Source organism: Dictyostelium discoideum, assembly GCF_000004695.1.
Source record: "Dictyostelium discoideum AX4 chromosome 3 chromosome, whole genome shotgun sequence".
Taxonomy (NCBI): domain Eukaryota; phylum Evosea; class Eumycetozoa; order Dictyosteliales; family Dictyosteliaceae; genus Dictyostelium; species Dictyostelium discoideum.
Genome location: NC_007089.4, coordinates 2,342,565 through 2,370,347, shown reverse-complemented (window position 1 = coordinate 2,370,347; position 27,783 = coordinate 2,342,565). Strand labels below are relative to the sequence as shown.

Below are 27,783 nucleotides of genomic sequence, written 5' to 3'. Positions count from 1 at the left end.
AACATCAACAACCACTCACCTTCCAACAAGGTGAACAAATGGCAAAAGAAATTAAAGCCTTTTGTTATATGGAATGTTCCGCTTTAACTCAAAAAGGTCTCAAACAAGTTTTCGACGAAGCTATTAAAGCTGTTATTTTCCCAGATAGAGATAAGGCCACAAACAAAAAGAATTCAAAATGTTCAATTTTATAAAAACATATCAAAATATCTCTATTCTTTATAATAATCACAACCAAAAAAAAAAAAAAAAAAAAAAAAAATCAAAAAAAAAAAAAAAATATCTTAAAAAAAAAATCACCTAAAAAAAAAAAAAAAAAAAAAAAAACTATCTTCATTTAATGCATATTTAATGAACTTGGTTTGTTTAAGAAATAAAATCCATTAAACTGTATTTAAAATTAAAATTTTTATTTTTTTAATATTTTATTCCTTTTTTTTTTTTTTTTATTTATTATTTAAAATTCTTTTTTTCTTTTTAAGCAATTTTATTTATAAATGTGTGGAGATATTTTTTAAAAAAATGGATTGCGATGGTGATGATGGTGATGATGATAACCATTATCGTATACAGAATATCCATTTGGGGGATAATAGGATTGTTGCATTGGCTGAATCATTGGTTGAATCATTGGTTGGATTCCTGGCTGAATCATTGGTTGCACCACTGGTTGGATACCCATTGGGGGTACAAATACTTCTGGCTGGACTCCCATTCCTGGATAGAATTGTTGAGGATAAGGATCATATGGGTTCATTTATTATTTATTTATTTTAAAAATTATTTTATTTTTTTTTATTTAAATTATATAGTCTATAGTAAATTATAATATATATATTAAATATGTTTTTGTTTAGAAAATAATAATAAAAAAATAAAATAAAACTTTTTATATTCATTTTTTTATTACTTTTTTACCTTTTTTTTTTTTTTTTTAAATTTTATATTTTTTAATTGTTTGTTTAAATCTGTAAAAATTACATTTTTCCATATATAGTTTTATTTTTTTCACATTTTTGTGAATGTAAATAACACCATTTTGGGTTTTTTTTTTTTTTTTTTTAAAATCCCAGAATTGTTTTTTTTTTTCGTTGAATTAATAATTAATTACACAGTAGATTTTGAAATTAGTAATGAAAAAACAAAAAACATCGTCAAAAGACAAAAAAAATTGAATGGGCCAAAAAAAAAAAAAAAAAAAAAACTAAACAATAAAAAATAAATAAAAAATCAAATAATTATAAAATCAAATAAATAAAAAGTAAAAAAAAAAACTAAATAAATCAAAAAATTAAAACAAAAAACCAAATAAATAAAGAATTATTATTTTTTTTTAAATTAATAATTTTATTATTTTAAAATTTTTTTAATAATAAAAATATTAAAATGAACTTGTAAATCAGATAGTGCATAGTTTATTATTGAAAATTTGAAAGAATAAAGTAACACCAAGAATTAAAAAAAAAAAAAAAAAAAAAAAAAATAAAATATTATTTCTATTCCAAGAAATTTTTTTAATTCATACAGAGATACCACTCGGAATGATGGAAGTATTTTAAATATAATACTTCTATCAGTATAAGTTTCTGGAGCTACTATAAATGTGTGGTAGTAATTTAATTATTAAATAACTATTAAGAATTAAATGATACCATATTTCTTTAAATTTTTTATTGCTTTTTTTTTTTTTAGTTCCAGGATAATAGTTTATAGATTTAAATAAGATAAAAATATTTTTTAATATTCGGCAGGAATACTGTGAATTCATTTCAAATCCCCAAATTGTAAAATTAAAATATACTCTAGTGTTAATATTTAATGTCTTCTAATACAAATTCACAAAAAGAATATTGAAAAAAAAAATTAAAAAAAAAATAAAAAAGTTATAACTATAATATTTAGCACAGAAATAATAGGAAATTATTGAATAAAATAAAAAAATAGTGACTTTATATTCCACAAACTTTCATAATGATAAATCCAAAATAGAATCCAAACTTTTAATTATAAATAGAAATCAATTTTTTTGTTTTAATTATTATTTATTTTTTTTTAAAGTATTTTTTTTTTTTATTTTTTTTGTTTTATTATTTGTTTTATTTTATTTATTTATTCATTTGTATTGGCATCAGAATGGTTTTCAAGTGGTTTTGATTTTTTTGATTTCTTTGGTTTCTTATTATTAGCAGTATTATTTGAAGTTGAAGAGTCATCAGAAACAAGAGAATCATCATTAGTACCAACTGAAATATTATCTGGAATATCATTCAACTCTGCAATGTCTTCAACGGAAGGATCTCTCTTCTCACCAGCAGTGGAGACTGTATTACCATTACCATCTTTCTTTTTGTTTATCTTTAATTTCTTTAAAAACATTTTGAAGGGAGTTGGCGAACCTTCTTTACTATTTTTAGAGGGTGATTTCTCCTCACTACCAACTTGTGATGATTGATCATCATTTATTAATGATGAAGATGATTGAGTATGTGAAATTGTTTGGTCAGGACTTTGTTTTGATGATGATAAAACCGGTGACTCAGAAGTATGAGTTGATTGTTGTTGTTGTTGTGATTGTAATGAAGGTGAGTGTTGTTGTTGTGATGATGATGATGATTGAGAATCTTTTATATTTGGATCTCTTGAAGATGATAAAAGATTAGAGGTTGATTTATTATTTACATTGTCAGAGGTAGCTTGCAATGATTGTTGTGGTGGTAAAGTAGTATTTGAAGAGGAGGTGGGTGGATGGGGTGGAGATTCTTTGGAAACTTCAGCTTCTTCACTTTCACTTTCACTATCTTCACTATCACTTTCTTTTTTACCCCATTTATTTCTCATTAGTCTAAGTGTATTTTTACCTTTTCCCAAGATTGAAGGTCTTCTCTTTGATTTTGGTCTAGTGTTTTTATAATCTTTATCTTTTTCAACTTTTTGTTTCTTATCAGAGGTTGTTGCTGCTGTTGGTGGAGCTAATGATTCACTACCACCCTCAAAACCACTATCATCTAAAGATAAATTGTTACTAGAGTTTGGTTGTGAACCAGTTACCCAAGAGTTTGAAATATTACCTGTTGAACTATAATTTGTTAAACTTACTAAACTACTACTACTATTACTTGCTGAATTATTAACATTATTAGCTAAACTATTACTTAAATTATTTATACTATTACTTGAATTTAAAACATGAGTTGTTGTTAAAGTTGGTACTACATTATTATTATTATTATTATTATTATTATTATTATTATTATTATTATTATTATTATTATTATTATTATTATTTATTGTTTGGATTTGGTTGGTGTTACTTGTTTGTTGTTCTTGTTGTTGTTCTTGTTGTTGTTGTTGGACATTACTCCCTGGATTATTTGTATCAGAAAAACTTGATCTACCGATACTACTTTCATTTTCACTCCAACTTTGAATTTCAGGTTCATTATTATTATTTTGATCTTCTTCTTCGTCATCACTTAAAATCTCTTGATTGACAACAGGGAAATCAATACTTAATGGTACAGTTGGTTCAAATAGAGGTATTGTATTATTTTCAATATTATCCATATTTAAACCGGTATCAATTTCTTCACCTCTTAAGATTTTCTCAGTTTCTTTTGATCTATTTAAGGAAGCTAAATCGACTGCTAAACGAGATAAATGATCACGATATTTAGTTTTAACCGATTCGAAACCTCTTTTCATGAGGAGATTAGCACATCTGGGTCTATTGAAAAAGGCGGCATAATGCATTGAAGTCCAACCTCTTGGATCAACCAATGTAATGTCAGCACCATTTTGAAGGAGAAGTTCTGGTATTAAAACATCATCACATTTGAAAATCGATTGATGTAATGGACTTCTACCATCGTCACCACCTGAATAATTGATTTCAGCACCTTGAGCCAATAGTTTCAAATAGGTTAATACATCCTTTTTACCATCATGAATATTCTTTTGCATAGTTTTACTTAGTTCTTCATTGGAGAGTGTTGATTTGATGATGAATTCCTTATTCTTATATTTTGCACGAATCCATTGCTCCTTTGCCATTCTATCGGATTGTGGGCTTGGTTTTGGTACATCTGGTGAAACATGATGTTCAAACAATAGATTGAATCTTGTGTTACCAACTTCCTTCATGAATAGAATATTCTCTGGTGACCATTTATCCAAGGTCAATGATCTAACCTTGGAGATATGAGTACCTAAACTACGATGAACACCACTGCAAACCTTACAAATGATAATACCTAAATTAATTGAAGCCCAATCTGGATCGGGTTGATTACAATCGGCACAACATGTATTACCACCAACCTTTTGAAGAATACGTAAAACTTGTTGATTCACCTCATCTGCCTGAATCGATTGACCACCACCGCCACCACCAACACCACTACCACTACCACCAATATTGGCATTCACCCCACCTGCTCCGGTTGTACTTTGACTCAATGATTTACCCAATTGATAGGAACTAACTGATGATGAACCACTACCAACACTTTGACAATTCAATGAATTTGAAATTGCATCTTGAATAGCTTGTACCCAACGATCTCTTTCCTCCTCATTCTCTGCTTGTAAAACTATTGGTTGTTTCTTTCTTGGATGTAAAATTTCAAATCTAAAATCTTGATTTGATCCTAAATTTATATCCTTCTCTTTAGTTGGTGGTTGTTGTGTCATTGGTGATGATGTTGATATAACTTGTGGTACTCTAACTGAACATAATAAAATATTTAATGCATTTTCTGGATGAAATTCCTAAGTAATAATAATAATAATAATAATAATAATAATAATAATAATAATAATAATAATAATAATAATAATAATAATAACAAATAATAATAATAATAATAATAATAAATAATCAGATTATTAAAATTACACATAAATTTTTTTTTTTTTTTTTTTTTTTTTAATTTTTTTACTTACTTTTTTACCTTTATAACAATATAACATACCATCTTTTAAAACATACCAACATTTATTCCAACCACCCATTACTTGTTTACTTTTTTTCATTAAATGACCTTCGACAACTTTTGGAGGTTGAATTTCTTCTAAATACTTTTCAATATTATCAAGTTTTGGTTTTAAATTTGCAAATAACTTTGAGGCTCTATTATAGAAATGATATTGTGAATTGATGAAAAGTATTAAGGATTTCAAATATTTAGTTTCATTTTTATGTTCCAATTCAGCCAATTTAATCTCTAAATCTTTATTTGAACCTTCATATTGTTCCTTTAATTTCTCCAACTCTTGTTCATACAAGAATAATCTACCCTCATCAATACCTTGTTTCGATTTCTTTATTGATGCTGATATCTTTCCTAATGATTGATCATAATCATCTTTTGCTTTTGTAACTCTTTTATTTGATTCAACAACTTCTGCAAAATCATAATCTACGAAATTATTTAATGGTGTATAAAATACATCTTGAACTTCATTTAACTATTTTAATAAATAATAAATAAATTAATATATAAAAAATAACTAATAGTAATAATAATAATAATAATAATAATAATAATAATAATAATAATAATAATAATAATAATAATAATAATAATAATAATAATAATAATAATAATAATAATAATAATAATAATAATAATAATAATAATAATAATAATAATATAATTGATATTTACCATTTGATCATTAATACTATTAACAGATTTTAAAGTATGGCCAAATGATAATAATGCAACATTTAAATGAGTTTCTTTTTTTGGTGATGGTGATAATTGTTCTGAATGTTTTAATAATTCTTCAGAGAATTGTGAGGCAGTAGTACAATATGCTTTAACTGATTCAGACCAATGTTTTGAAGATTTAATAATTTTTTTTAAAGTTTTCTTATTTTCCATTGCATTTTGGTATTCTATATGTGATGTTGAGGTTATATTATTGCCTGATGTTAATGAATTTGGTGGTAATGTAATAGATGCTGATAATGATGGTGTTGTTGTACTAGTAGCTGTTGTTGATCCTGTTGTTGTTGCTGCTGCTGTAGTTGTTGTAGTTGTTGTTGTAGTTGGTGTTGGTGTTGGTGTTGGTTGTTGTCTTGAAACAGATGGTGAAGATGGTGTATTTGGTGAAGATGATGATGATACTGCTGTATTAACTGATCCTGTCAATGGTGTAGTTGATGTTGATGATGTGGCTGTTATATTATTATTATTATTAGATGACGATATTGGAACAGCTGAATTTGATGATGTTGGTGTAATCTGTTGTTGTTGTTGATGTTGTTGTGTTGTTGCTGTATTTAAATTCATTGTGCTAGGTGCTATAACTTTAATTCCAGTATGCTGTTGTGGTGTTGGTTGTGTTGTTGTTGTATTTGTTATAGTATTACCTGTTATGGTTGTAGTTGTGAGTGTAAGATTTGATGGTATGACCACTGTAGATTGTTCATTCTTTGGTGTCGATTCCAACATTTCTGTTGTTGGTTGTTGCCCACTCATTATTATTATTTTTATATGACTATATTAATATATTCTTACACTATTGTTTTATTTATTTGTGTGTATATATATATATATATATGTATGTATGTATATGTGGTTTTTATTATTATTCTTATTATTATTTATTAATTTATATTAAGTTTACTAATATCAATATTATTATTATTATTATTATTATTATTATTATTATTATTATTATTATTATTATTATTATTATTATTATTATTATTATTATTATTATTATTATTATTATTATTTATTAAAAAACAATTTTTTATTTTTTTTTTTGTTTTTTTTTTTTTGTTTTTTTGTTTTTTTTTTTGAATTTTGATTGATTGTAATTTTTCGTTTATTTTTTTAAAATTTTATTTATTTTAACTTTATTACTTTTATTTATATAGTTTATTACTTTTTACTATTATACAATGTGTGGTGTGTGAAAATATTTTTGGTTGTTTGTTTTTTTTTTTAATTAAAATTTTGTAGTAATTTTCAAAAAAAAAAAAGTGTGAAAATACAATTAAAATTTTTCTTTTCTTTTCTTTTTTTTTTTTATTTTATTTTTTTTTCTCTATTACTAATTTTTATTTTTTAAATTAATTAATTTTTATATTTATTTATATGCGTTCTTTTTATAAAAAAACCTATAAATATATATATAAAAAAAAAAAAAAAATGATGAGACTCTCAACTGAAAATTTTTTTTTTTTTTTTTTTTTTTTTTATTTTTTTTTTTATTTTTATTTTTTTTTTGGTGATTTTTTTTTTTTATGTGGAAGAAAAAGAAAATTAAAAATAAAAAAAAAAAAAAAAAAAAAAAATTTATGATAATTTTTGCCAGATTGAATTGCTTATTTGAAAAAAGCAATCAACTTTTGAGTTTTCCATTACTTGATGATATTTTTTTTTTCTTATAAATAATAATCATTTTAAAAATAAAAATAAAATTAAAAATTAAATTAAAATAATGATAAAAAAAAATAAAAAAAAAAAGAAATAAAAAAAAAAAAAAAGTAATCGATTTTTTTTTGAAAAAAAAAAAAAAAAAAAAAAATAAAAAAAAAACCATCTATTTTTATCTTTTTTTTTTTTTTTTTTTTTTTTATTATTATTATTTATAATTATTATTTTTTTATTTTTTATTTTTTTTATTTTTTTATTTTTTATTTTATCTTCTTAATGAATTACCCCAACCTTTAGGATTATCTTCTTTATAATTATCCCAATTTCTTTTTTCTCTTAATTTTTCATCATCATCATCTTCAGCATCTAAATCTTCGTCAGTTTTTTCTTTTGCTTCGCTTTCTTTACCACCTTTGCCCTTTACCATACCACCATGGTGCATATCCCATTCGGCACCTTCTTGAGGAGTCATAGTTGGTAAGATATGACTTGGTCTAAAAACACGATCCAATGCAATTCTTCTGCCATCTGGCAAGATTTGAAAATTACCTATACCACTACCTTTGGTGGATACCTTTGGTGGTGGCACAACACCACCGTTTTGTTCTTTAATAACTTCAATTTGTTGAAGCATTGGAAGTTCGATTTCAATAGTTTCCAATAACCCAATTGCTTTAAATATCGCTTCATTAATTAATAACATTGAGAATTGTCTATCCAATTCCTCGTCACCTGTATCACTCTCTTCAATCTCTGATGAATCTTTACCTGCTGCTTTCAATATTTCAATTCTCTTTTTAACTGTATATGCCAACTTATCTTTAATCTCTCTATTTCTCTTATTTCTACTTATCAATTCATTTCTTCTATTAACTGGATCTGATTTACCTTCCCTATGAACAATTTCTAAATCCTCTTTATCCATTAATTTTAATCTTTCACATTCTTGTAAAAATGATAATACTTTTTGCTTTGTTAAATAATAAAATGTTAATAAAGGGTATAATTGTTTTTTTTAATGAATATAAAATTATATTTTCAAACTATTGTCAATAGCATAGATCTCATTTTAATTTTTTTTTAATTTTTTAATTTTTTTTTTTTTTTTTTTTACTTACTTTTGAAGTTCTTAAAAATTTAATTCTATCAGAACCAGTAATTTTTAAATAAAGTTCAGATAAATAATATGGAATTAATAAATATTTTAAAGAATCAGTTCTAATATCTTCCAATTCTTCATTTTTTGAGAAAATTTGTTGTTTTGATACATTCATTGATGCTGTAAAAAAGTGTGTAATTGATGATTTAACTTGTTTTTGATATTCTGGATCACTTGTTGACATTGGTGATTCATCAAGTTCAATATATATTTTTTGACCCCATGTGAATGATTCAAATAATGTAAAATCATGTATACTATTACTGTTACTATTATTATTATTATTATTATTATTATTATCGTTTGATGTTGTTGTGGTGGTAGTTGTAGTTGTAGTGGATGTTGTTGAAGTTTCATTTACTTCATTATTTTGGTTATTTGAATCGTTCATTTTTATTTTTTATTTTTATTTTTAAAAAAAAAAAAAAGAAAACGAGTTTGGGAGGGTCTTTGTGTGTGTGTGTGTGTGTGTGTGTGCGTGTGTGTGTATGTGGTGATGGTGGATAAAAAAGAAATAAAAAAAAAAAAAGAAAAAAAAAAAAAAAAAAAAAAAATAATTTTTTTTAAATTTTTTTAATTTATTTTTTATTTTTTATTTTTAATTTTTCAACTTAAAATGTTGTTGGTTTGCAAATTTTGAAAAAAAAAAAAATAAAAAATAAATAATATTTTGATAAAATTAATATCAACGCTGTTTAATAGTGACACTTATTATTTTCATCATCACACCTCTCCATCATTTTTTCCTTTTAAAGTATTAAAATTTTTTTTATCTATTAGTAAACAAATTAATAAATAAATAAATTTAATATCATCATTATCATTAAAATAAATATTAATTACACTCGTTCACTGCCAATAGATTTTTATCAATACGATTTTAACACATTTCCCTAACTCACATACAAGCACGCACACACACACACACTTATAAATTTCTATAAATTTTTCAATTGTTTTTTTTTATTTTTATTTTTTTTATTTTACTTTATTTAATTTATTTTTTTTGGTAAATAGATTTTACTTAATTACTCTTACAAATATCACTTTTTTTTTTTTTTTCCCATACAATTAATTTTCTTTTTTTTTAATTTTTTTTTATTTTTTAATTTTTTTTTATTTTTTTTTTTTTTTTAAAATTTTTTTTCAAGATATTTGACATATGAAAATAATATTTGACCTTAAATAGTAAAAAAAAAAAGGAGATTTTTTTTTTAAAAAAAAAAAAAATAAAAATAAAAAAATAGGAAAAATTAAAAATTAAAAATAAAAGTTAAAAATAAAAATAAAAATAAATATTTAATTTCAAAAAATAATAGATTATAAATTAAAAATAATAAATAAATAAATAAATAAACCATAAAGTCTTATTTTTATCTTTAAAAAATATAAAAATAAACAAAAATAAAATAAAAATAATAAAAAAAAAAAACTACTAAAATAAACAACCAAAATAAAAATAAAAAAAAATGGGAAATGACTTTGATATAAGTGGCAATGAAAATAATTCTAGTATAAATAATAATAATAATAATAATAATAATAATAATAATAATAATAATAATAATAATAATAATATGAATAATTATAATAATAATAATAATAATAATAATAATAATAATAATAATAATAATAATAATAATAATAATAGTAATAGTTTTGATAATAATTATTATAATAATAATAATAATTATAATAATAATAATAATAATTATAATAATAATAATAATAATAATTATGATCCAATGTATAATAGTGAAATCGAAAAAAGAAGTAGCGGATATTACCATGATATTTTAATAAATAAAAATAAAGAATCAAAAAATAAACGAAGATTTAAATATAAAGTATTGACAATTATTGTTGGTATATTTTTTATATTTTCAATTGCTTCATTATTATTCTTTATATTTTTTAGTACATCTCAATTAGTAAGTTTTTCATTTTTTTTTTTATTATTTTATTTAATTATTTTAACACATATTAATTTTATATATTTTTTTATTTATTTATTTATTTATTTTTTTATTATTATAGACATTCGAAAGTTTTAAATTTATTCAAACAAAATGTTATTTAAAATCAATTGATTATATAAGTAAAAATCAGACACATGGTCCAGACAGTTGTCAAAAATTAAATGAAGAGTCATGGTGGTATAGTTATGAAAAGGATTTTTACAAATTTAATAGTAATAATGCTCAATATTTTAATAATGGTAGTAGTAGTGATAATGGTGACAATGATGGTGATAATGAAGAAATAAATAATAAATTAATAAATTTAATAATAAAAGAATCAAATAGTAATAGTAATAGCAAAGGTGATATTTCAAAAGTTATAACATGTTATCAAGGTTTATTTCATGTTTCATTCAATGATACTGATAATGAATTACAACAAGGCGATATCGATGGATTATGGAGTGATGATTCAACAAAGGTAGATTCATATTTACATCAAATTAAAATTGGTTCAATTCAAACATGTTATTATAATAAACACGATAATAGAGAAGTCATATGGGTTAAGCCACCATCATCCCTTTTCAATATCATTTTCATTGTTGTCATTGGTTTAATAATTGTTATCGCTTTCACTGTTTTTGTCATTATCTTTAGAAAAGCATTTGCACCATTATCAAAAGATGAAGAAAAAGCCAATCTATTATCAAATTCAACTTATTATCGTTATACTAGTGATAAGTTATATAGTAATAATGGTAATAACGATTAATAATAAAAAATAATAAAAATAAAAAAAATAATTTTATAATTATTTTTATTATTAATTATTATTATTTTAATTTTTTTTTATATTTTAATTTTTTTTTTAATTTATATTTATATTTTTAAAACATATTTTTATTTTAATTTAAAAAATGAATAAAAAATAAAATGAAATTAATAAAATTGAAATTAAATTTGTTGTTGTTGGTAATAATTTGAAAGAATTTGAAGAATCATCATCAACATGAGGTGGTTTATATTTTGCAGCTGAAATTTGACTAATATAAAGTGTACCTTGATGAATACCACCTAAATCAGTTTTAATTATAACACCACCAACATGAGCACCATAGAAATCAACGGCTAAATCATTCCATGGTATACTTAATTGAATCCATTTATTACTTGGGAAGATTCCACCAACATATTCAGAGAGTGATAAACATGGGAATTCACCAGTACCAGCTTCATTTAATAAACAAATTTTACAATCTAATGGTCTTTGGTATGTGTGTTGTGATGCTTCTAGATCTTCTTGACCTTGATAAATGTATGCATTGTCTGGGTAATAAAACATATTGAAAATCATACCATCATATTCATCTATACCAATACTACCATTCATAAAGTTTAATTGTAATCTATTGACATTTTCAATTTGATATTCAATGGTTGCTTTACCTTTATATTTCATTGCAACTGAATCGAAATTAACATTGGCAACTGATTGAGTTGGGTCACCATTTTCTAGTTTTCCATTTTTGAATACATCCATTTGACCTAAGGGTTCCATACAAATTGAACCATTAGAGAACATTACGTCATCAAAATATGCCATATCCATATAACCATCATATGTTGGTTGAATCATAAATCCATCCATTAAAGTGATAGTTGGTGGTGTGATTTGGAATGATTTCATTGGGATGATGACTTTGTACCAATGCTCCTTTTGAATACCACCAATTATAAAATCACCAAGATTTACTGACCCGATTTTACTCTTTTTATAAGTAAGATAGATTGCTAAACTTTGACTACCTTTATAACCACCATTCATCCAAAACATTAAATACTTGTGTCTTTTAATTGGAAAAGCAATACGATTTGAAAAACGTAAATTCTTTGCATACTCATTGAACCCAAAGGCAATATTATCACCAATACGTTGGAAATAAGTATTTTGAATTCTTAGAGTACCATTAGAAAGTTCAGTTGTCCAGCCCAACTCTTCATTCAATGTATCATTGAAAATCCAATAGGGTCTATAGGTTGTACAATTACTTGAAAAATATTTATAACTTGCTTTTTGTGGTCCCCAATTATTTTCTTCTTCAGATTCTGAATCACTTGGACATTTTACACTTGTATAGGTGAATGTTTTAACACTTGCAACTGTTGGTAGTGAAGCGTCTTTGATTTGTTTATTTTCATTATTAGTTAACGAGATACGGAATCTTAATGGTGGTGGTGGTGATTTTGGTCCGGCGTATTTTGTGTTGATTTCACCTTGTTGACGAGTATTAAAATACCAAATTAAAGTATCTTGTGAGTAGTAAAAAGTATAATTATTTGCAATTGAAAATGATGAACCAGAGATTGTATTTTTAAATTCAGTGACTTTACCATATGATGTATATCCATATTTCAATACGGTTGTATTACCTTCAACTTTAAAGTAAATATCAGAATATTGACCTTTACCACCTGTGGATGCATATATCTTTGTTACAGTGTTTGATGCTGGTGCTGCTGCCATTACAACCGAATAAACACCATATGTCATTTTATCAGAATGTTCAACTTCTGCACAACTAATTTTATGATCTAAACAATTTATTGGACTAGCAATTGATGATATAACTGATTTACCACTTACAAGTATATCATCAACACTTTTACCAACATCACCACTTTCAACCCCTCTACCACTACCACTTCCACTATCGCCACTACCACTACTACTGTCACCACCACTACTACTATCATCAACAATACTACCACCACTACCACCACATAATTTATTTTCTAATTTTAATGTCATTGCTTTACCAAACTTAACATTCTTTGGACTTAGATAACATTGATATGGATCATCTTTGGCGGTTGATTTTGCAGCAATAAAATTTGATCCTTCTGATAAATCTTCTTCAATATCAGTACCACATAAAAACAATGATTTTGGATCGAATTTTGGATCTCCAGGCTTTTTACTAGCACTTGTTGTGGATACATCATCACTATCTTCCATTAATAATGGTTTGACTGTTGTCATTGGTTTCTTTGTTATTGTTGGAGCTTTTGTAATTGGTGATGATTCTGTTACTGTTGTTGTTGGTTTAGTTTCAGTTACAATTTCTTCAGATTTAGTGGTTTTTTCAATTGATTCATCCAATGTTGGTGTAGTTTTACAATTTACTAAATCATTTGATAAATATAATATTACTAAAATTAATAGTAATATTAATTTTAAATTCTTTATCATTATTTATTTATATTTATTTATTTTTTATAAAGTTTTTTTACAAAATTTTGTATTATTATTATTTTAATAGTATAATTGAGATTTTTTATATATTCATTTTTTTTTTTTTTGTTTTTATATATTTATTTATATTTATTTGTTTTTGTTTTAAATTATTTTTCTAATTTTATATTTATTTATTTATTTTTTACAAAAAAAAAAAATAAAAAATAATAACTAATTAATGATAAAATAATTTTTTAAAGATATTTATTTCTCTTTAAATCAAATGACATATTAAACCTTTTATAGCTAATTTTTAATTTTTAAATTTTATTATAATTTTTATAGGGTGGGTGTGTGATTATTAAACATATTTATTCATTTTCAATAATCTATAATACACTCACAGACAAATATGATTGGTTTATTTCCAAAAAAATCAATGAAATTGTTTTGGATTAAAAAAAAAAAGATAGTATTAATTTTTTAATCATTTTTTTAATATGGTCAATTACCATATAAAAATATAATAGTGGAATCATTAACAACTAATATTTTTAAAAAAGATTTATCTTGGAAATCAATGACTATTTATTTTATATGTGGTAATGAGTGTGTTTATGTTTTTAAAGTAAAAACAAAAAAAAAAAAAATAAAAAAAAAAATTAATCATAAAATTAAAAGTGTTTAGAAAAAAAAAAAAAAAAATAAAAACAAATAAAAATAAATAAAAATAAATCTTGTATAATTAATAATTTTTAAAGTAATAAAAAAAAATTTTTTATTTTTCACTAATTTTTTTTTTTCCACCATGACTTAAAATAGAATTTTTTATTTTTATTTTTTTTTTTTTCTTGATTTACAATATCTTTTTTTTATTTTTTATTTTTTAAAATTGTTCAACTAAACCTGTACCTTTGACGCCATCATAAAAGAAAAAGTTATTAAGAACTTGCATATTTTGAGTAATAATTTTAATAATTTCAGCACCAACAATCCCACCCACAATTGCACAAACTGGTGAAATTTCTATATTCATTTTATTTAATAAATCCCTATTAAAGAATAATAATAATAATAATAATATTAATATTAGCGCTAATAAATTATTATAATTAAATTTATTATTATAAAAATTTGAAAATTATAATAATTATAATAATAAACATACTTAGTTTCTTCAAAGTATTTATTTGAATCAGTATTTTTTAAATTAAACTTTTCAATTGAAGAATTAATAATTGATTTTAATTCAGATAAATCTGAATCTGAAATATTATCAGGTACCCTATTATGTTTTTCTTCAAATTGATATAATGTTGAAAGTGCAAAAAATGGTAATGGTGTTCTACTATTTGTTTTACTCCAATCATATCCCATTGATTCTTTAAATGATTTAAAAATTGATATATGTGTTTCTGTTTTTGGTGGTTCTGTTGTTGTTCTATTAATTATTTAATTTTATAAAAGGAAAAAAAAAATTTTAATAAATAAATTAAGATTAAAAAATAATAAATAATTATTATAAATTTACCTACTTTGTAAAATATTTAAATTCATTTAAATCAGAGAAAAATAAACCTTTTAAACCAAAACTATGACTAAATATAAATGATACATTATTTTTTCTACATAATGAATTTACCTTTGAAACATTATTTAAATTTTTATCAGATATTACAACCATTGTATAATTTTTAATGAATTGATCATCCATAGTTTCAATTTCTTTATCATAAACATCAATTGTAACTAATGGATTTAATTCACTAATTGCAAATACTGATTCTGTAGATATCTTTTTTTTTTTTTTTATTTATTTTATTTCTTTATTAGTACAAATAAATTTCTTAAGATCTTTATAAATGAAATAATAAAAAAAAAAGGAAAGAAAGAGGGTGGTATATATATATATCTATGTGTGTGTAATATTTATTACTTACAACTTTACCAACAGAATCCTCATTAATAAATAAATGAGCAGATAAATCAGAAGTTGTTATAATATGGTCATCTACCAATGTAATTGAATCAACACCAGCTAAAACAACATTTTTTATAATTTCAGACATTAAACCATTGATTCCAATGAATAATACTTTACTTTGACGCAATTTAGCTTGTGCATCAACACCCCATAATCTAATACTTCTATCATAGATCTTAGCTTCATATTCTGTTAATCCTTTTCCTCCTTCATTTGTGGTTGTCATTGGTGTGTTTTCGGGGTTTGTCATCTTGTGTTCTTTTTTTTCTTTTATTTTTTTATCAACAGCGGACTTTGAAAATTTTTTTTTTTTTAATTTTGTAAAATTTCATTTGTTTGTGACAAAAAAAAAAAAAAATAAAAAAAAAATAAAAATAAAAAATAATAAGTACATATAAAAAAAAAATAAAATAAAATAAAAATAATAAAAACAAAATTAAATAATTAAATAATTAAATAAAATAAATAAATAAATAAATAAATATATAATATAAAAATAAAAAACTTATATCCTCAAAATATATTCATATATATATTTTTAGCTGAAAAAAGAAAAAATTTAATTTTAATTTCAGAATAATTTTTTTTTTTTTTTTTTTTTTTTTTTTGGAAATTTTTTTATAATTCTTAAAAATTTTTTTTTTTTTTTTTTCATTTTTTTTATTTTTTTGAAATTAACTTACAACCCCACCACATTTATATATAAATTTTGTACATATAATATATATATTTGAACAAAAAAAAAAAAAAAAACCACAAAAAAAAAAAACAAAAAAAAAAAAAAACCACAAAAACAATATAAACCAATAAAAATAAGAGAATGTCAAGTGCAACAGCTGAAATACCAGATGATTTAAATTCATTAACAGTTGTAGCTTTGAAAGCATTACTTCAAGCAAGGGGTTTACCGGTGACAGGAGCTAAACCTGCCTTAATTAAAAGATTACAACAATTTAAAGAACTTGAAACATCTGGTGGTGATGAAGAAGAAATAAACGATGAAGAAACTGCAACTACTACAACTACAACTACTACAACAGATACAACACCTACAAATGGTAAAACTGAAGAACAATCAGCAGCAACAACAACAACAAAAAAAGAAGAAACTACAGCAACAAATGGTGTTGATAATACTACAACACCTCCATCCACAACACCACCAATAATTACAACACCAACCACAGCCACAACCTCAACTTCCACTGTAACAACAGAGCAACCAACAACACCAACTAAAGAAACAAAGGAAAATTCCTCCTCTTCTTCTTCTTCTTCTTTAACAAATGAAAATACAAATACAAATGAAAATACAAATACAAATGAAAATGAAAATACAAATATAAATACAAATACAACATCTTCAACAACCACTGAAAGTGATAATAATACTCACACTAATACTAATACCAATACTAATACAAATGGTAATGGTAATAGTAATGGTGATGAAGATCAAGATCTTGTTGAAGAATTACTTGGTAGTGATGATAATAATCATAATAACCAATATTCTGACGATGAAGATGAAGATGTAAACAATAATGGTGAATCTAAAACCTCGACCTCAACCTCAACAACAACATCAACAACAACAACAAGTACACCTACAGCCGATGAAAATAAACAAGATTTGAATTCTTTAGATGTTGATTCATCCATTGTCGATAAAGCAATCCAAGAGGCAGAAAAGGCAGTAACAGAAAAGATGTCCTCTGAAAAGAAGAGAGAAGACTCATTGGATAAAACAAAGATTCAACAATCTATAGCAGAGATGGAGGGTTCATTCAAAAAAATACCATCCATTAAAATCACTGGTTTAAACGATTCACTCACAGAGAAAGAATTAGAGGAAGCCCTCAATGAGGTTGGTAAAGTACACACCATAACCTATGAAGGTTCAAAGAAAGACTTTGCAATTGTTCAAATGGAAAATCATACCATTGCCAAAGAGAAATTAAATAATTCAAAATTAAAGAATTGTACTCTCTCAATTACTGATATACCTTTAGCTGACTCTTTATTATTCGTTGGTAATCTTGGTAATGATGTTGGTAAAGAACAATTAAAAAAAATGTTTGAAAAACATGGTACAATTGATAGAATTATTGTAAGTATAAATTAAATAAATAAATAAATAAATAAATAAATAAATAAATAAATAAATAAATAAATAATATTAACTTTTTTTTATTTTTTTTTTTTATTTTTTTATTATATATAAATAGTTAATTAAAAATAGAAGAACTGGTGAAAATAAAGGATATGCATTTATAGATTATAGAACTAAATTACAAGCAAGTACAGCAAAATCATCATTAGGATCTATTGTATTTAATCGTCGTACTCTTAGAGTTGATTGGGCAGAAAATTGTAATACAATGGAATCAATGCATAGTAAAACTATATTTGTCGATCGTTTACCACGTTCATTTGCAGATGTACCAATCTTGAGAAAGGTATTTTCACCATTTGGAAAGATTAAAGATTGTAATGTTGTACCAAATTATTATGGCCAACCAAGAGGCTTTGCATTTATAGATTATAACAATGTTGAAGATGCCGAGAAGGCTCAAAGAATGATGAATGAAAAGGATTTGAAAGGTTATAAAATTAGAGTAAACTTTGCAAACCCTTCAAAGCCGGGTCATTCTTTAGTAAAACCACCATCACAACAATCAGGTAGAAGTCATGAATCTGTACCCTCTTCTTCCCCATTTAGAGGTAGAGGTAGAGGTAGGGGTAGTATGGGTGTACCTCCACCAAATAGTCAACACTTTGGTATCGGTAGTGTAGGTGGCGGTTTTAGAGGTGGTAGAGGAGTAGGTGGTTATCCTGGTGATCATTCTGGTATCTATCAAGGTGGTAGAGGTGGTAGAGGAGTAGGCGGCGTAAATGGTTCAGGTCCAATCGCAATGGAGAGAGGTGGACCAATGCATCATCAACCATATGGTCCTCCACCACATCATGGACCAATGCTCCACCAAAGTGGTTATGGTTCACAAATGCAACACCAATTCTCACAAATGCAACATCAACACTACAATGAGCACCAAAGAAATCAAGGTGCTTTCTATCCACCACCACCTCCACCACATATGAATCTACCAATGCAATCTCAACAAGGTTATCCACAAGTTAACTCAATGAGCGTACCACAATCAAATAATAACCCACTCATAAATCAACAAGCAAATTTACAAGCTCAACAATTGGCATCGGCTCAAGTCCAAATTCAATTGATGGAACAAAAATTGAAAGGTCAAGAATCATTGATTAGAGCTGCTCAACAAAAGGTGGTTCAAGCTCAACAACAAGCTCAACAACAAGTACAAAGAGAAAAACAGCAGAGAGAAGCATTACTTAGACAACAACAACAACAACAGCAACAACAACAACAGCAACAACAACAACAAGAAAGACAAAGAAAACAACAAGAGGCATTACAAAAACAACAACAAATTCAACAACTTCAACAACAACAACAGCAACAACAGCAAGCTCAACAACAGCAGCAACAACAAGCTCAGCAACAAGCACAACAACAATCTCAACAACAAGCACAACAACAACAATCTCAACAAATGCAAGGCTTTTATGGTCAAATGAATAATGCTAACAGTAATAAACAAACTGGTGCTCAATCAACTATTTCACCAAATACAGCCAGTGCAACTAACCAAAATAATTTTTCGCATCAATCAGCTGCCAATTGGCAAGGTTATTTTACACCAGAACAAACTGCTGCATGGACTTATTATGCTCAACAACATGTATGTTTTTTATCTTTTTTTTTTTTTTTTTAAATCTTTTTTTTTTTTTTTTTTTTCTTATTCTTTGTTATTAATAATCCTTTTTTTTTTTTTTTTTTTTTTTTTATATTTCCTTTTTAGCAATTATTCCCAGGTTATTCACCAGTAAGAATTATGGTTTTATTTTGTTTATTTTATTTTTTTTAAAAGGTACTAATTTTTTTTTTTTTTTTTTTTTTTTTTTTTTTTTTTTTTTTTTTTTTTTTTTTTTTTATAATATTGTAGCAAGATATTTCAGCATATTACGCAAGTTTCCAGGCACCAACTAGTGATCCTTCAACACAAGTAGGTGCCAAACGTACATACGATACTTCAGGAATGTATAATCAATCATACAATGCACATGGCACACACAACACTCACCACCAAAATGATAACAAAAGAAACAGACATTAATTTAAGTAAGTGTGGTGTAAAATTCAGTTTTTCACCATCCAATATGACCATACCTGTTATCTAATCACCCACATCTTTTCAATTTCCTTTTTTTTTTTTTGTTATATATGTTTTTTCAATTTCCAATTTTTATTTTGTATTGTACCATTTTTAAAAATATTTCAAACATTTCATTTCCAATTCCATATTTTCATTTTTTCTGTTTTTTTTTCCTGTTTTTTTTTTATTTTTATATTTTTTGTTTACCCTTATTTATTCTTCGTTATTTTCTTGGTTTTGTTTATTTTTTTTTATTTTTTTTATTTTTTTTTTTTGATCATTATTAAAACATCAAGAAAAAAAAACTTAATCACCATTGTCCAATTCCTTTTTTATTATCAAAAAAAAAAAAAAAAAAAAAAAATTATAAAAAAAAAAAAAAAAAGATACAACCAAAATTCAATCCAAATAACCAAAACCCAAAAAAAAATTATGAAAATAAAAAAAAGATACAACCAAAATTCAATCCAAATAACCCAAAAACAAAAAAAAAAAAAAAAAAACTTTAAACCTAAAAACTTTAACACTAATACTAGTGGAGCCTGTTTATCATAAATAACCAATCAATGGATTGTGTATAATTAATATATGTTCATATATTAAAAAAAATAAAAAATAAAAAAATAAAATATAATAAATCCACCACCAGTTAATAATTATTGCATGTTAAAAAAAAAAAAAAAAAAAAAAAACTAAAAATTGACAACCTGTTTGTCAAGAAAGTAAAATAGTTTCTACATCTAAATACTATTTTTTCTTTTCTTTCTTATATATTAAAAAAAAACAAGAAAAAAAAAAAAAAAAAAAAACAAAAAAAAAAAAAAAAAAAAAAAAATTGTTGCCTAATTTAATAAATTTAATAGCCAACAATAGATCCTGAGATCATTAAAATTTAAAACCAATTTTTTTTTTTTTTTTTTTTTGTATTTCTACTTTATTATTATTATTATTATTTTTTTTTTTTTTTTTAATATTTGTGGAAACAATTTGTTTTTTATAAAGTTTTATCCAACTTTTTTTTGTATTTTTTTTTTGTTTTTATACAACAAACCATTTGTTTTTCACTGAAATTGTTTTGAAATCAATTTTAAGTTTCATATTTATTTTTATATTATTTCATTTTATAGCCTATCTTAATTTTAAATTTGTTTTATTTATTATCTTTTTGTTTTAATACTTTTTAATTACTTTTTATTTATTGTTTTTATTTCCTATTTTTAATTTTTTTTTTTTTTTATTCTGTTAATTGTTTATATTTATACAATTTTTTTTTTTAATATTTTTTTACTTTTCTTTTTTTTTTTTTTATAATACACACCAAAATTGAGTTGTAATAATTTTCTAAAAAGAGTTTATTTGTTTATTTCCATTTTCATTTTTTTTATATTTTATTTTGGTTTTATCTGAACACTTTTTTTATTTTTTTTATTTTTTTATTTTTGTTTAGATAAAACTAAAAACCTCATATACATTGGGAATATAAAAAATATAAAAAAAAATGAAAGGAAAAAAAATAAATAATTAAAATTTAAAAAAAAGAAATAAGTTTTTAAAATGTTTTTTTTTTTTTTTTTTTTTTTTTATATTTTTTATTGGTACTATTTTAATTATTTACAACGTTATATTATATGATCTCTTTCTCCATCATCCATAAAAAAAAAAAAAGAAAAAAAAGTGATTAAATAAAATTTTTTTTTTTTCCACAATATTAATTAATATTCTGAGTTATAGTTGTTGGTGGAGCAAATGACAGAATCTAAAACAGAGTCATACAACTCTATAACAAGCTTTTTAAAGTCTTCATTTAATTTTGGATCTGTAATTTTTGTGGTTTTATCAAAAATATATGCACTAAATGCAGCATTTAAAATCTATAAATTTTTAAAAAAAAAAATCATTTATTTTAGTAAAAGATTTTTTTTTTTTTTTTTTTTTTTTTGTTTAAAATAATAATAATAATAATAATAATTAAAGAAACATACCTGTAAAGCAACTCTAGATTGTGAGTTTTTTGGAGAATATGGAAGAGATAAATAATTAAATAAGAATTCGATATCTTTAGGAGTTGTAACCATAACATCCATATGTAAAAATTTCTCTGCTTCTGTAAGTTGATTTAAAAAGTTAATTTTCTGTTGTTCAGGTAATTCCATCTTATGGAAATTTAAAATTGTAAAATCACGCATTCTTTCAACTGCTTCTCTAATTCTTTCCCTAATTTCACCAAGCTATTTAAAAAAAGTAAAATAAATAAATAAATAAATAAAAATTAGTAAATCTTATTTTTAAAATAAAATAAAATAAAATAAAAAATAAATACCATAATTTTTCTCCAAACTAAATGCTCTTCCATTTGTTGTGGACTATTAATTGCTGAAGGTGATAATAATGGAAAAGATTCATTATTTTCATCCCTACCAAATTGCCATGCTTTACTGATTTCACTTGAGACAATGACAAATTCAGATTCTGTATTTTGGGTTTGTAATGGAGTGCAAGTTGAATATAATAAACTATTGTTATGTGTATTCTGTTTTTTATTTGAACTTCTTGATAATGATAAAGATAATGCACCCTTACTATGAAGAGAATGAATCCAATCCTTTGCATTCATAACTCTATTACTATTTGTATTTGGTTCATTTAATGATATATTAAAAGATTCAAGTGATCTCTCTATTTTTTTTTTTTTTTTAATTAAATTTGGGAAAAAAAAAAAAAAAATTAAAAAAAAATTAAAAAAAGGAAATTTGAAAAAAAAATAAAAAAAAATGTTAGTGAATTTGCATATGCAAATGTGGACATATGAAAACAACAACAACAACAACAATAATAGAAACAGTATAAAAAAAAAATTAATATTAATACTTACTTGCAAAATCATTTTTAAGAGAATTTGATGATAAATCTTTTAAATATTGATTGCCATGAAGAACCAATTGAACTGGTTGAAGAACTCTTGGGTTTTGAATGTTTGCCATACTTGAAAGTGCAAATTGTGTTGACTTTAACATTTTTATCTTGTTTTTTTCTTTTTTTTTTTAAAAAATAATATGAAAAGTTTATAAGTAGTATGTGTATTGCGTGGGGTGCGTGTGTTTATTTAGTTTAAATTATTTTGAAAAAAAAAAAAAATAATGTTTTTTTTTTTTGACTTTTTTTTTTTTTTTTTTTTTTATTTTAATTTTTATTTTTTGTTAAAAATATAAAAAAAAAAATTATAATGTTACAGTAATTCGAAATTAAGTTATAAGGTTAAAAATAAAATAAAAATAAAAATAACCTATTTTATTAAAAAAAAAAAATTAAAAAATAAAAAAATTAAAAAAAAAAAAAAATAAAAAAAAAAATTTTAAAATTAAAAAAAAATAAAAATAAACTCTTTAAACATAAATGGAAGTTGACAAGATATCGAAAATGTTCTAATAATTAAATTTTAAAATAAAATAAAAAAAATAAAAAAAATAAAAAAAATTAAAAAAAAAAAAAAAAAATGAAAATAAGAAAGTAAGAAAGGGGTTTTTTTTTTTTTTTTAGAAACCATTTGTCCTAAATCGTTTCATCAAACTTTCACTTTTATTTATAACTGAAGTTGTTGTGGTATTAGTTGGAGTTGGATTTTCCCTTTTTTTTCTATTAAATAGATTGAAATAAAATATTAAATTAATAATTTGTTTAGATATTTTGGAAAAAAAAAAACTTACGCTATTGAGGGGGCGGCTGATATAAAGGTTGCTTTTGATTTTTGTTGTTGTAATTGTTTTTGCTTGTGCTTTTCCTTTTCCCATTTATTATATTTTTCTATATAGATTTTAGATTGAGATTTAAAAAAAAAAAAAAAAAAAAAAGTAAAAGATCCAAAAAAAAAAATTGGATTTTTGGTATTAAAATAAAAAAAGTGGTAATATTATAATAAATAAGATAAAAATAAAATAAAAATTAATAATAAAAATAAAAATTGACGGTTACAATAATAAAAAAATAAATAATTAGTATAAGATTTTTTTTTTTTTTTTTTTTTTTTTAATTCCAAAAAAAAAGTTGGAATAAAAGTAATAATTACTTTTTGGTGCTGTATTGGTTGGAATAGAGGGTGTAGGATTCGCTATATTATTATTATTATTATTACTATTAATATTATTATTATTAATACTATTATTATTATTATTTATTTCACTTTGTACAAAATCTATTTTCATTCTATTAATTCTTTCAAATTCTCTTTTTTCATCCATTTTCCTTTGTTTCTCATTTAATGGTTTATAATAATCATCAAGAGGGTAGGAATGGGGATTAAATTGTGAGAGAGGATAATTTGAACCTAATTCATCGATTTCACAAAATGATATTAACTTTTCAATTACTGAGGGATTTTTAAATGATGAAGAGTTTCTTAATGCTTGATTTATACTTATACCATCTTGTTTCATTTTATGATATCTAATGATTTTCTCTTTAAGTCCAAAATCAACTTGACTATCTTTTGGTGCTTCTGGGATAAATGAAGTATCAATATTTTGTTTTATTTTACTTTTTAAAATTGTATCTGCCGTTATTATTGAAATTTTTGGTGAAAGGTTATGAAAGTATGGATCTTTTGAATGTGGTGGTGTTGATACATATGCTGGTGATTGTAATCTAGATGGTGTGTCAGGTTCTTGTAGTTCTTTAGGTTGATATTCTTTATTCTCTATTATTGTATGAATTATTGTATGACAATGATTTAATTTATCACTTTCTGTATCTGCTATTTGATATGACATTTCATCATTATTTTCATTGTTACTATTATTACTATTACTATGATTATTGTTGTTGTTACTATTATCATTTTGATCTTCATCTTTATAATTATAATCTTCACCTTTACCAGTTTCATCAATAGATGTTGTTTCTTCAGTAACTAATAATCCATATGGTTTTTCAGTAACTTTTAAAATTGATAATTTATCATCTTCATCTGCTTCTTCTTTTTCTTGTTTAAAATTTTCATTATCTCCCTTAATGTTGATTTTTTTTTCTTCTTCTTCTTCTTCTTCACCTTCACTGTCGCTATATGCGCATAAAAGTGACATTTTTATTTTATTTTATTTTATTTTTTATTTTTTATTTTTTATTTATTTTATTAATTAATTAGGGAATAATAGATAATAAAAAAATACTATCCTATTTTTTTGATTATTTATTTGTTTGATTATTTATTTGTTTATTTATTTGTTTAATTGCTTTTAATATATATTTTTTTTTTTTGTGTGCCACAGAATTTCAAAAAAAAAAAAAAAAAAAAAAAAAAATTAAAAAATTAAAATTAAAAAAAAAAAAAAAAAAAAAAAAAGTAAAAATAAAAAAAAACAAAGTGATATATACATATATATATAAAATACAATGAAATTTATAATAAAATAGAATTAAAAAAGAAAAAATAAAAAAATAACCTGTAATATTATTTCCTTTTTTTATTTTTTTTTTTATTTTTAATTTTTTTTTTTTTTTTTTTTTTAATTTTTTTTTTTTTTAATTTTAATTTTTAATTAAATTTTTTTAAGTTCACAATAATTTTTTTTCAATTTTTTATTTTTTTTTTTTTTTAATTTTTTAATTTTTTTTTATTGATCATCACACATACATACATACACACATACATATATTTTAAATATACCCTTAAAAAAACAATATACAAATAAAACTTATATAATAATGTCAACATTTCCAACATCAACAATTGTACATCCAACAGTACTTTTAAGTGTTGTAGATCATTATAATAGAGTTGCAAAGGATACCAACAAGAGAGTAGTAGGTGCATTATTAGGATCAAATAATAAAGGTGTTGTAGATGTATCAAATTGTTATGGTCTTCCATTCGAAGAGGATGAAGCCAATCCAAACATTTGGTTTTTAGATCACAATTTCCATGAAAACATGTTTGCAATGTTTAAAAAAATTAATGCACGTGAAAATGTAGTTGGTTGGTACAGTACTGGACCAAAGATTAGACCAGCTGATCAAGATATTAATGAATTATTCAGAAGATACACTCCAAATCCAGTTATGGTCATCATTGATGTCGCACCAAAAGAATTAGGTATTCCAACAAAATCCTATGTTACTGTTGAAGAAATTAATAAAGTAATTATAACATTAATAATAATAATAATAATAAAAAATAAATAATAATAAATAATAAATAATAAATAATAATAATCTTTATTTTTTATTTTTTTATTAATTTTTCAAAATTTAAATAGGATACATCAGAATCAACAATGAGATTCCAACATATTCCATCATCAATTGATGCAGTTGAGGCAGAGGAAATTTGTATTGAACATCTTTTAAGAGATGTTAAAGATTCTTCAATTTCATCATTAACTACTCAAATTACTGATAAAAAGATTTCATTAAAACATCTTTTAACAAATCTTCAAGAAATGCAACATTATTTAAAATTAGTTTGTGATGGGTATTTTATCAAATCAATATTAATAAAATAATAATAGTAATAATGATCCTTAATCTTCTTACCCTTAATTAATACTAATATACTTCTTTTTTTTTTTTTTAAAAAAAATTTATAGTACATTACCACCAAATCATCAAATTATTGGATATATTCAAGATATTATTAATCTTTCACCAAACTTAAATGCAAATGAAATTTCAAAATCTTTTGCTGTACAAAATAATGATACAATGTCTGTCATTTATTTATCCTCAATGATTAGATCCATTATAGCTCTTCATAATCTTATTATCAATAAAACTGCAAATAGAGAGGCTGAAAAGAAGGCTGATATAATCAATAGCACTCCACCAACTACTGCTACTTCACCAAGTGTTGCTGATAAAGGTAAAGAAAAAGAACAAAACGCCTTTAATGGTGCTGATAAACCAAGTAAACAAGCTTAAAAATAAAATAAAATAAAAAATAAAAATGAATAAATAAAAAAAAAAAAAAAAAAAAAATAGAAAATTGTATGATTCCAATGTTATAAATAATAATAATAAATAATAATAATAATAAATAATAATAAATAATAATAAATAATAATAATAAATAATAGTTCTTTAAATTTAAAATTGTATAAAAATATATAAAAACTTAATTTCCAAAGTTTGAAATTAATTTCTTCGGCTTTTATTACAACTTCAATATTTATTTATCTTTACACAACAAGTCCCCCTCTTCATTCATTTTTTTTGTTTTCATTGTCAGTGTTTCGGTTGTTGTTTTTATTAATAAATTGATAACCCAACAAATTATATAATTAATGGAAAAAATTCGAATTATAAAAAAAACATTTACTATAAAAAGAAGAAAATTTTTTTTTTTTATTTGGAGATTTAAAATTAAAATATTAATAAAAATTGGTCATTTAAAAAAAAAAAAAAAACAAAGAAAATCAAAGCCCGACAGTTGAAATACCAAAACTCTCCGGAGTTATATACTGGTCAAATAATCATTTAATTCACAAATAGTAATTATCTTTAAAAAAAAAAAAATTGCATATACTATTAATAATAAAATGAACCGAAATTTTTTTTTATTTAGCCGCCTGTATATAATTTTAAATAATTTTAAATAAAATTTTAAAAATTTTATATTTTTATAGATTAAAAATAAAAATCTAAAGATTACAAAAAAAAAAAAGAATTTATTATAAATCCACTTATAAAAAAAAAACAAAAAAAAAAAGGAAATTATCAACCAATTTCAAAAAAATATAAAACCCTCCAATAAAAACTTTTAATAATTTATTTATAATAATAATTTTTTTCTGTAAAAAAAAATCAAAAATATTT

At 22.9% G+C, this 27,783-nt stretch overlaps 11 protein-coding genes across 11 annotated transcripts in view; 5 read left to right on the top strand and 6 right to left on the bottom strand.

Annotated features, from left to right (window-relative positions):
* racB (Rho GTPase) overlaps positions 1-194 on the top strand; it is a gene marked incomplete at both ends in the record, with an annotated part of 1,166 nt that extends 972 nt beyond the window's left edge. Inside the window, one exon of the mRNA XM_636483.1 lies at positions 1-194. This exon is cut by the window's left edge and continues 219 nt beyond it. Coding sequence (XP_641575.1) covers positions 1-194 — 194 coding nt within the window.
* Positions 195-522: 328 nt separating this feature from the next.
* DDB_G0279651 (hypothetical protein) lies at positions 523-1,222 on the top strand (the record flags this gene model as incomplete). Its single annotated transcript, XM_636482.1, has 3 exons — positions 523-751; positions 813-818; positions 1,074-1,222. 3 exons carry the CDS (start codon positions 523-525, stop codon positions 1,220-1,222), a joined length of 384 nt encoding a protein of 127 aa, XP_641574.1.
* Positions 1,223-2,109: 887 nt separating this feature from the next.
* DDB_G0279649 (ankyrin repeat-containing protein) lies at positions 2,110-6,485 on the bottom strand (the record flags this gene model as incomplete). Its single annotated transcript, XM_636481.1, has 3 exons — positions 2,110-4,767; positions 4,942-5,466; positions 5,667-6,485. The coding sequence occupies 3 exons, from the start codon at positions 6,483-6,485 to the stop codon at positions 2,110-2,112; spliced, it is 4,002 nt and encodes a 1,333-aa protein (XP_641573.1).
* Positions 6,486-7,656: 1,171 nt separating this feature from the next.
* DDB_G0279647 (hypothetical protein) lies at positions 7,657-8,941 on the bottom strand (the record flags this gene model as incomplete). The annotated part of the gene is made up of 2 exons (XM_636480.1): positions 7,657-8,361; positions 8,510-8,941. The coding sequence occupies 2 exons, from the start codon at positions 8,939-8,941 to the stop codon at positions 7,657-7,659; spliced, it is 1,137 nt and encodes a 378-aa protein (XP_641572.1).
* Positions 8,942-10,019: 1,078 nt separating this feature from the next.
* Positions 10,020-11,286, top strand: DDB_G0279645 (hypothetical protein; the record flags this gene model as incomplete). Its single annotated transcript, XM_636479.1, has 2 exons — positions 10,020-10,481; positions 10,588-11,286. 2 exons carry the CDS (start codon positions 10,020-10,022, stop codon positions 11,284-11,286), a joined length of 1,161 nt encoding a protein of 386 aa, XP_641571.1.
* Positions 11,287-11,424: 138 nt separating this feature from the next.
* DDB_G0279643 (hypothetical protein) lies at positions 11,425-13,764 on the bottom strand (the record flags this gene model as incomplete). Its single annotated transcript, XM_636478.1, has 1 exon — positions 11,425-13,764. One exon carries the CDS (start codon positions 13,762-13,764, stop codon positions 11,425-11,427), a length of 2,340 nt encoding a protein of 779 aa, XP_641570.1.
* Positions 13,765-14,635: 871 nt separating this feature from the next.
* sae1 (sumo-activating enzyme subunit 1) lies at positions 14,636-15,983 on the bottom strand (the record flags this gene model as incomplete). Its single annotated transcript, XM_636477.1, has 4 exons — positions 14,636-14,801; positions 14,918-15,190; positions 15,285-15,544; positions 15,690-15,983. The coding sequence occupies 4 exons, from the start codon at positions 15,981-15,983 to the stop codon at positions 14,636-14,638; spliced, it is 993 nt and encodes a 330-aa protein (XP_641569.1).
* A 570-nt stretch (positions 15,984-16,553) lies between these two features.
* DDB_G0279639 (SAP DNA-binding domain-containing protein) lies at positions 16,554-19,941 on the top strand (the record flags this gene model as incomplete). Its single annotated transcript, XM_636476.1, has 4 exons — positions 16,554-17,843; positions 17,962-19,506; positions 19,627-19,650; positions 19,771-19,941. 4 exons carry the CDS (start codon positions 16,554-16,556, stop codon positions 19,939-19,941), a joined length of 3,030 nt encoding a protein of 1,009 aa, XP_641568.1.
* A 1,751-nt stretch (positions 19,942-21,692) lies between these two features.
* Positions 21,693-22,994, bottom strand: DDB_G0279637 (hypothetical protein; the record flags this gene model as incomplete). The annotated part of the gene is made up of 4 exons (XM_636475.1): positions 21,693-21,851; positions 21,963-22,208; positions 22,301-22,656; positions 22,853-22,994. 4 exons carry the CDS (start codon positions 22,992-22,994, stop codon positions 21,693-21,695), a joined length of 903 nt encoding a protein of 300 aa, XP_641567.1.
* Positions 22,995-23,513: 519 nt separating this feature from the next.
* Positions 23,514-25,055, bottom strand: DDB_G0279635 (hypothetical protein; the record flags this gene model as incomplete). The annotated part of the gene is made up of 3 exons (XM_636474.1): positions 23,514-23,604; positions 23,685-23,781; positions 24,044-25,055. The coding sequence occupies 3 exons, from the start codon at positions 25,053-25,055 to the stop codon at positions 23,514-23,516; spliced, it is 1,200 nt and encodes a 399-aa protein (XP_641566.1).
* A 622-nt stretch (positions 25,056-25,677) lies between these two features.
* Positions 25,678-26,889, top strand: psmD7 (26S proteasome non-ATPase regulatory subunit 7; the record flags this gene model as incomplete). The annotated part of the gene is made up of 3 exons (XM_636473.1): positions 25,678-26,109; positions 26,229-26,443; positions 26,559-26,889. 3 exons carry the CDS (start codon positions 25,678-25,680, stop codon positions 26,887-26,889), a joined length of 978 nt encoding a protein of 325 aa, XP_641565.1.
* Positions 26,890-27,783: the final 894 nt, after the last annotated feature.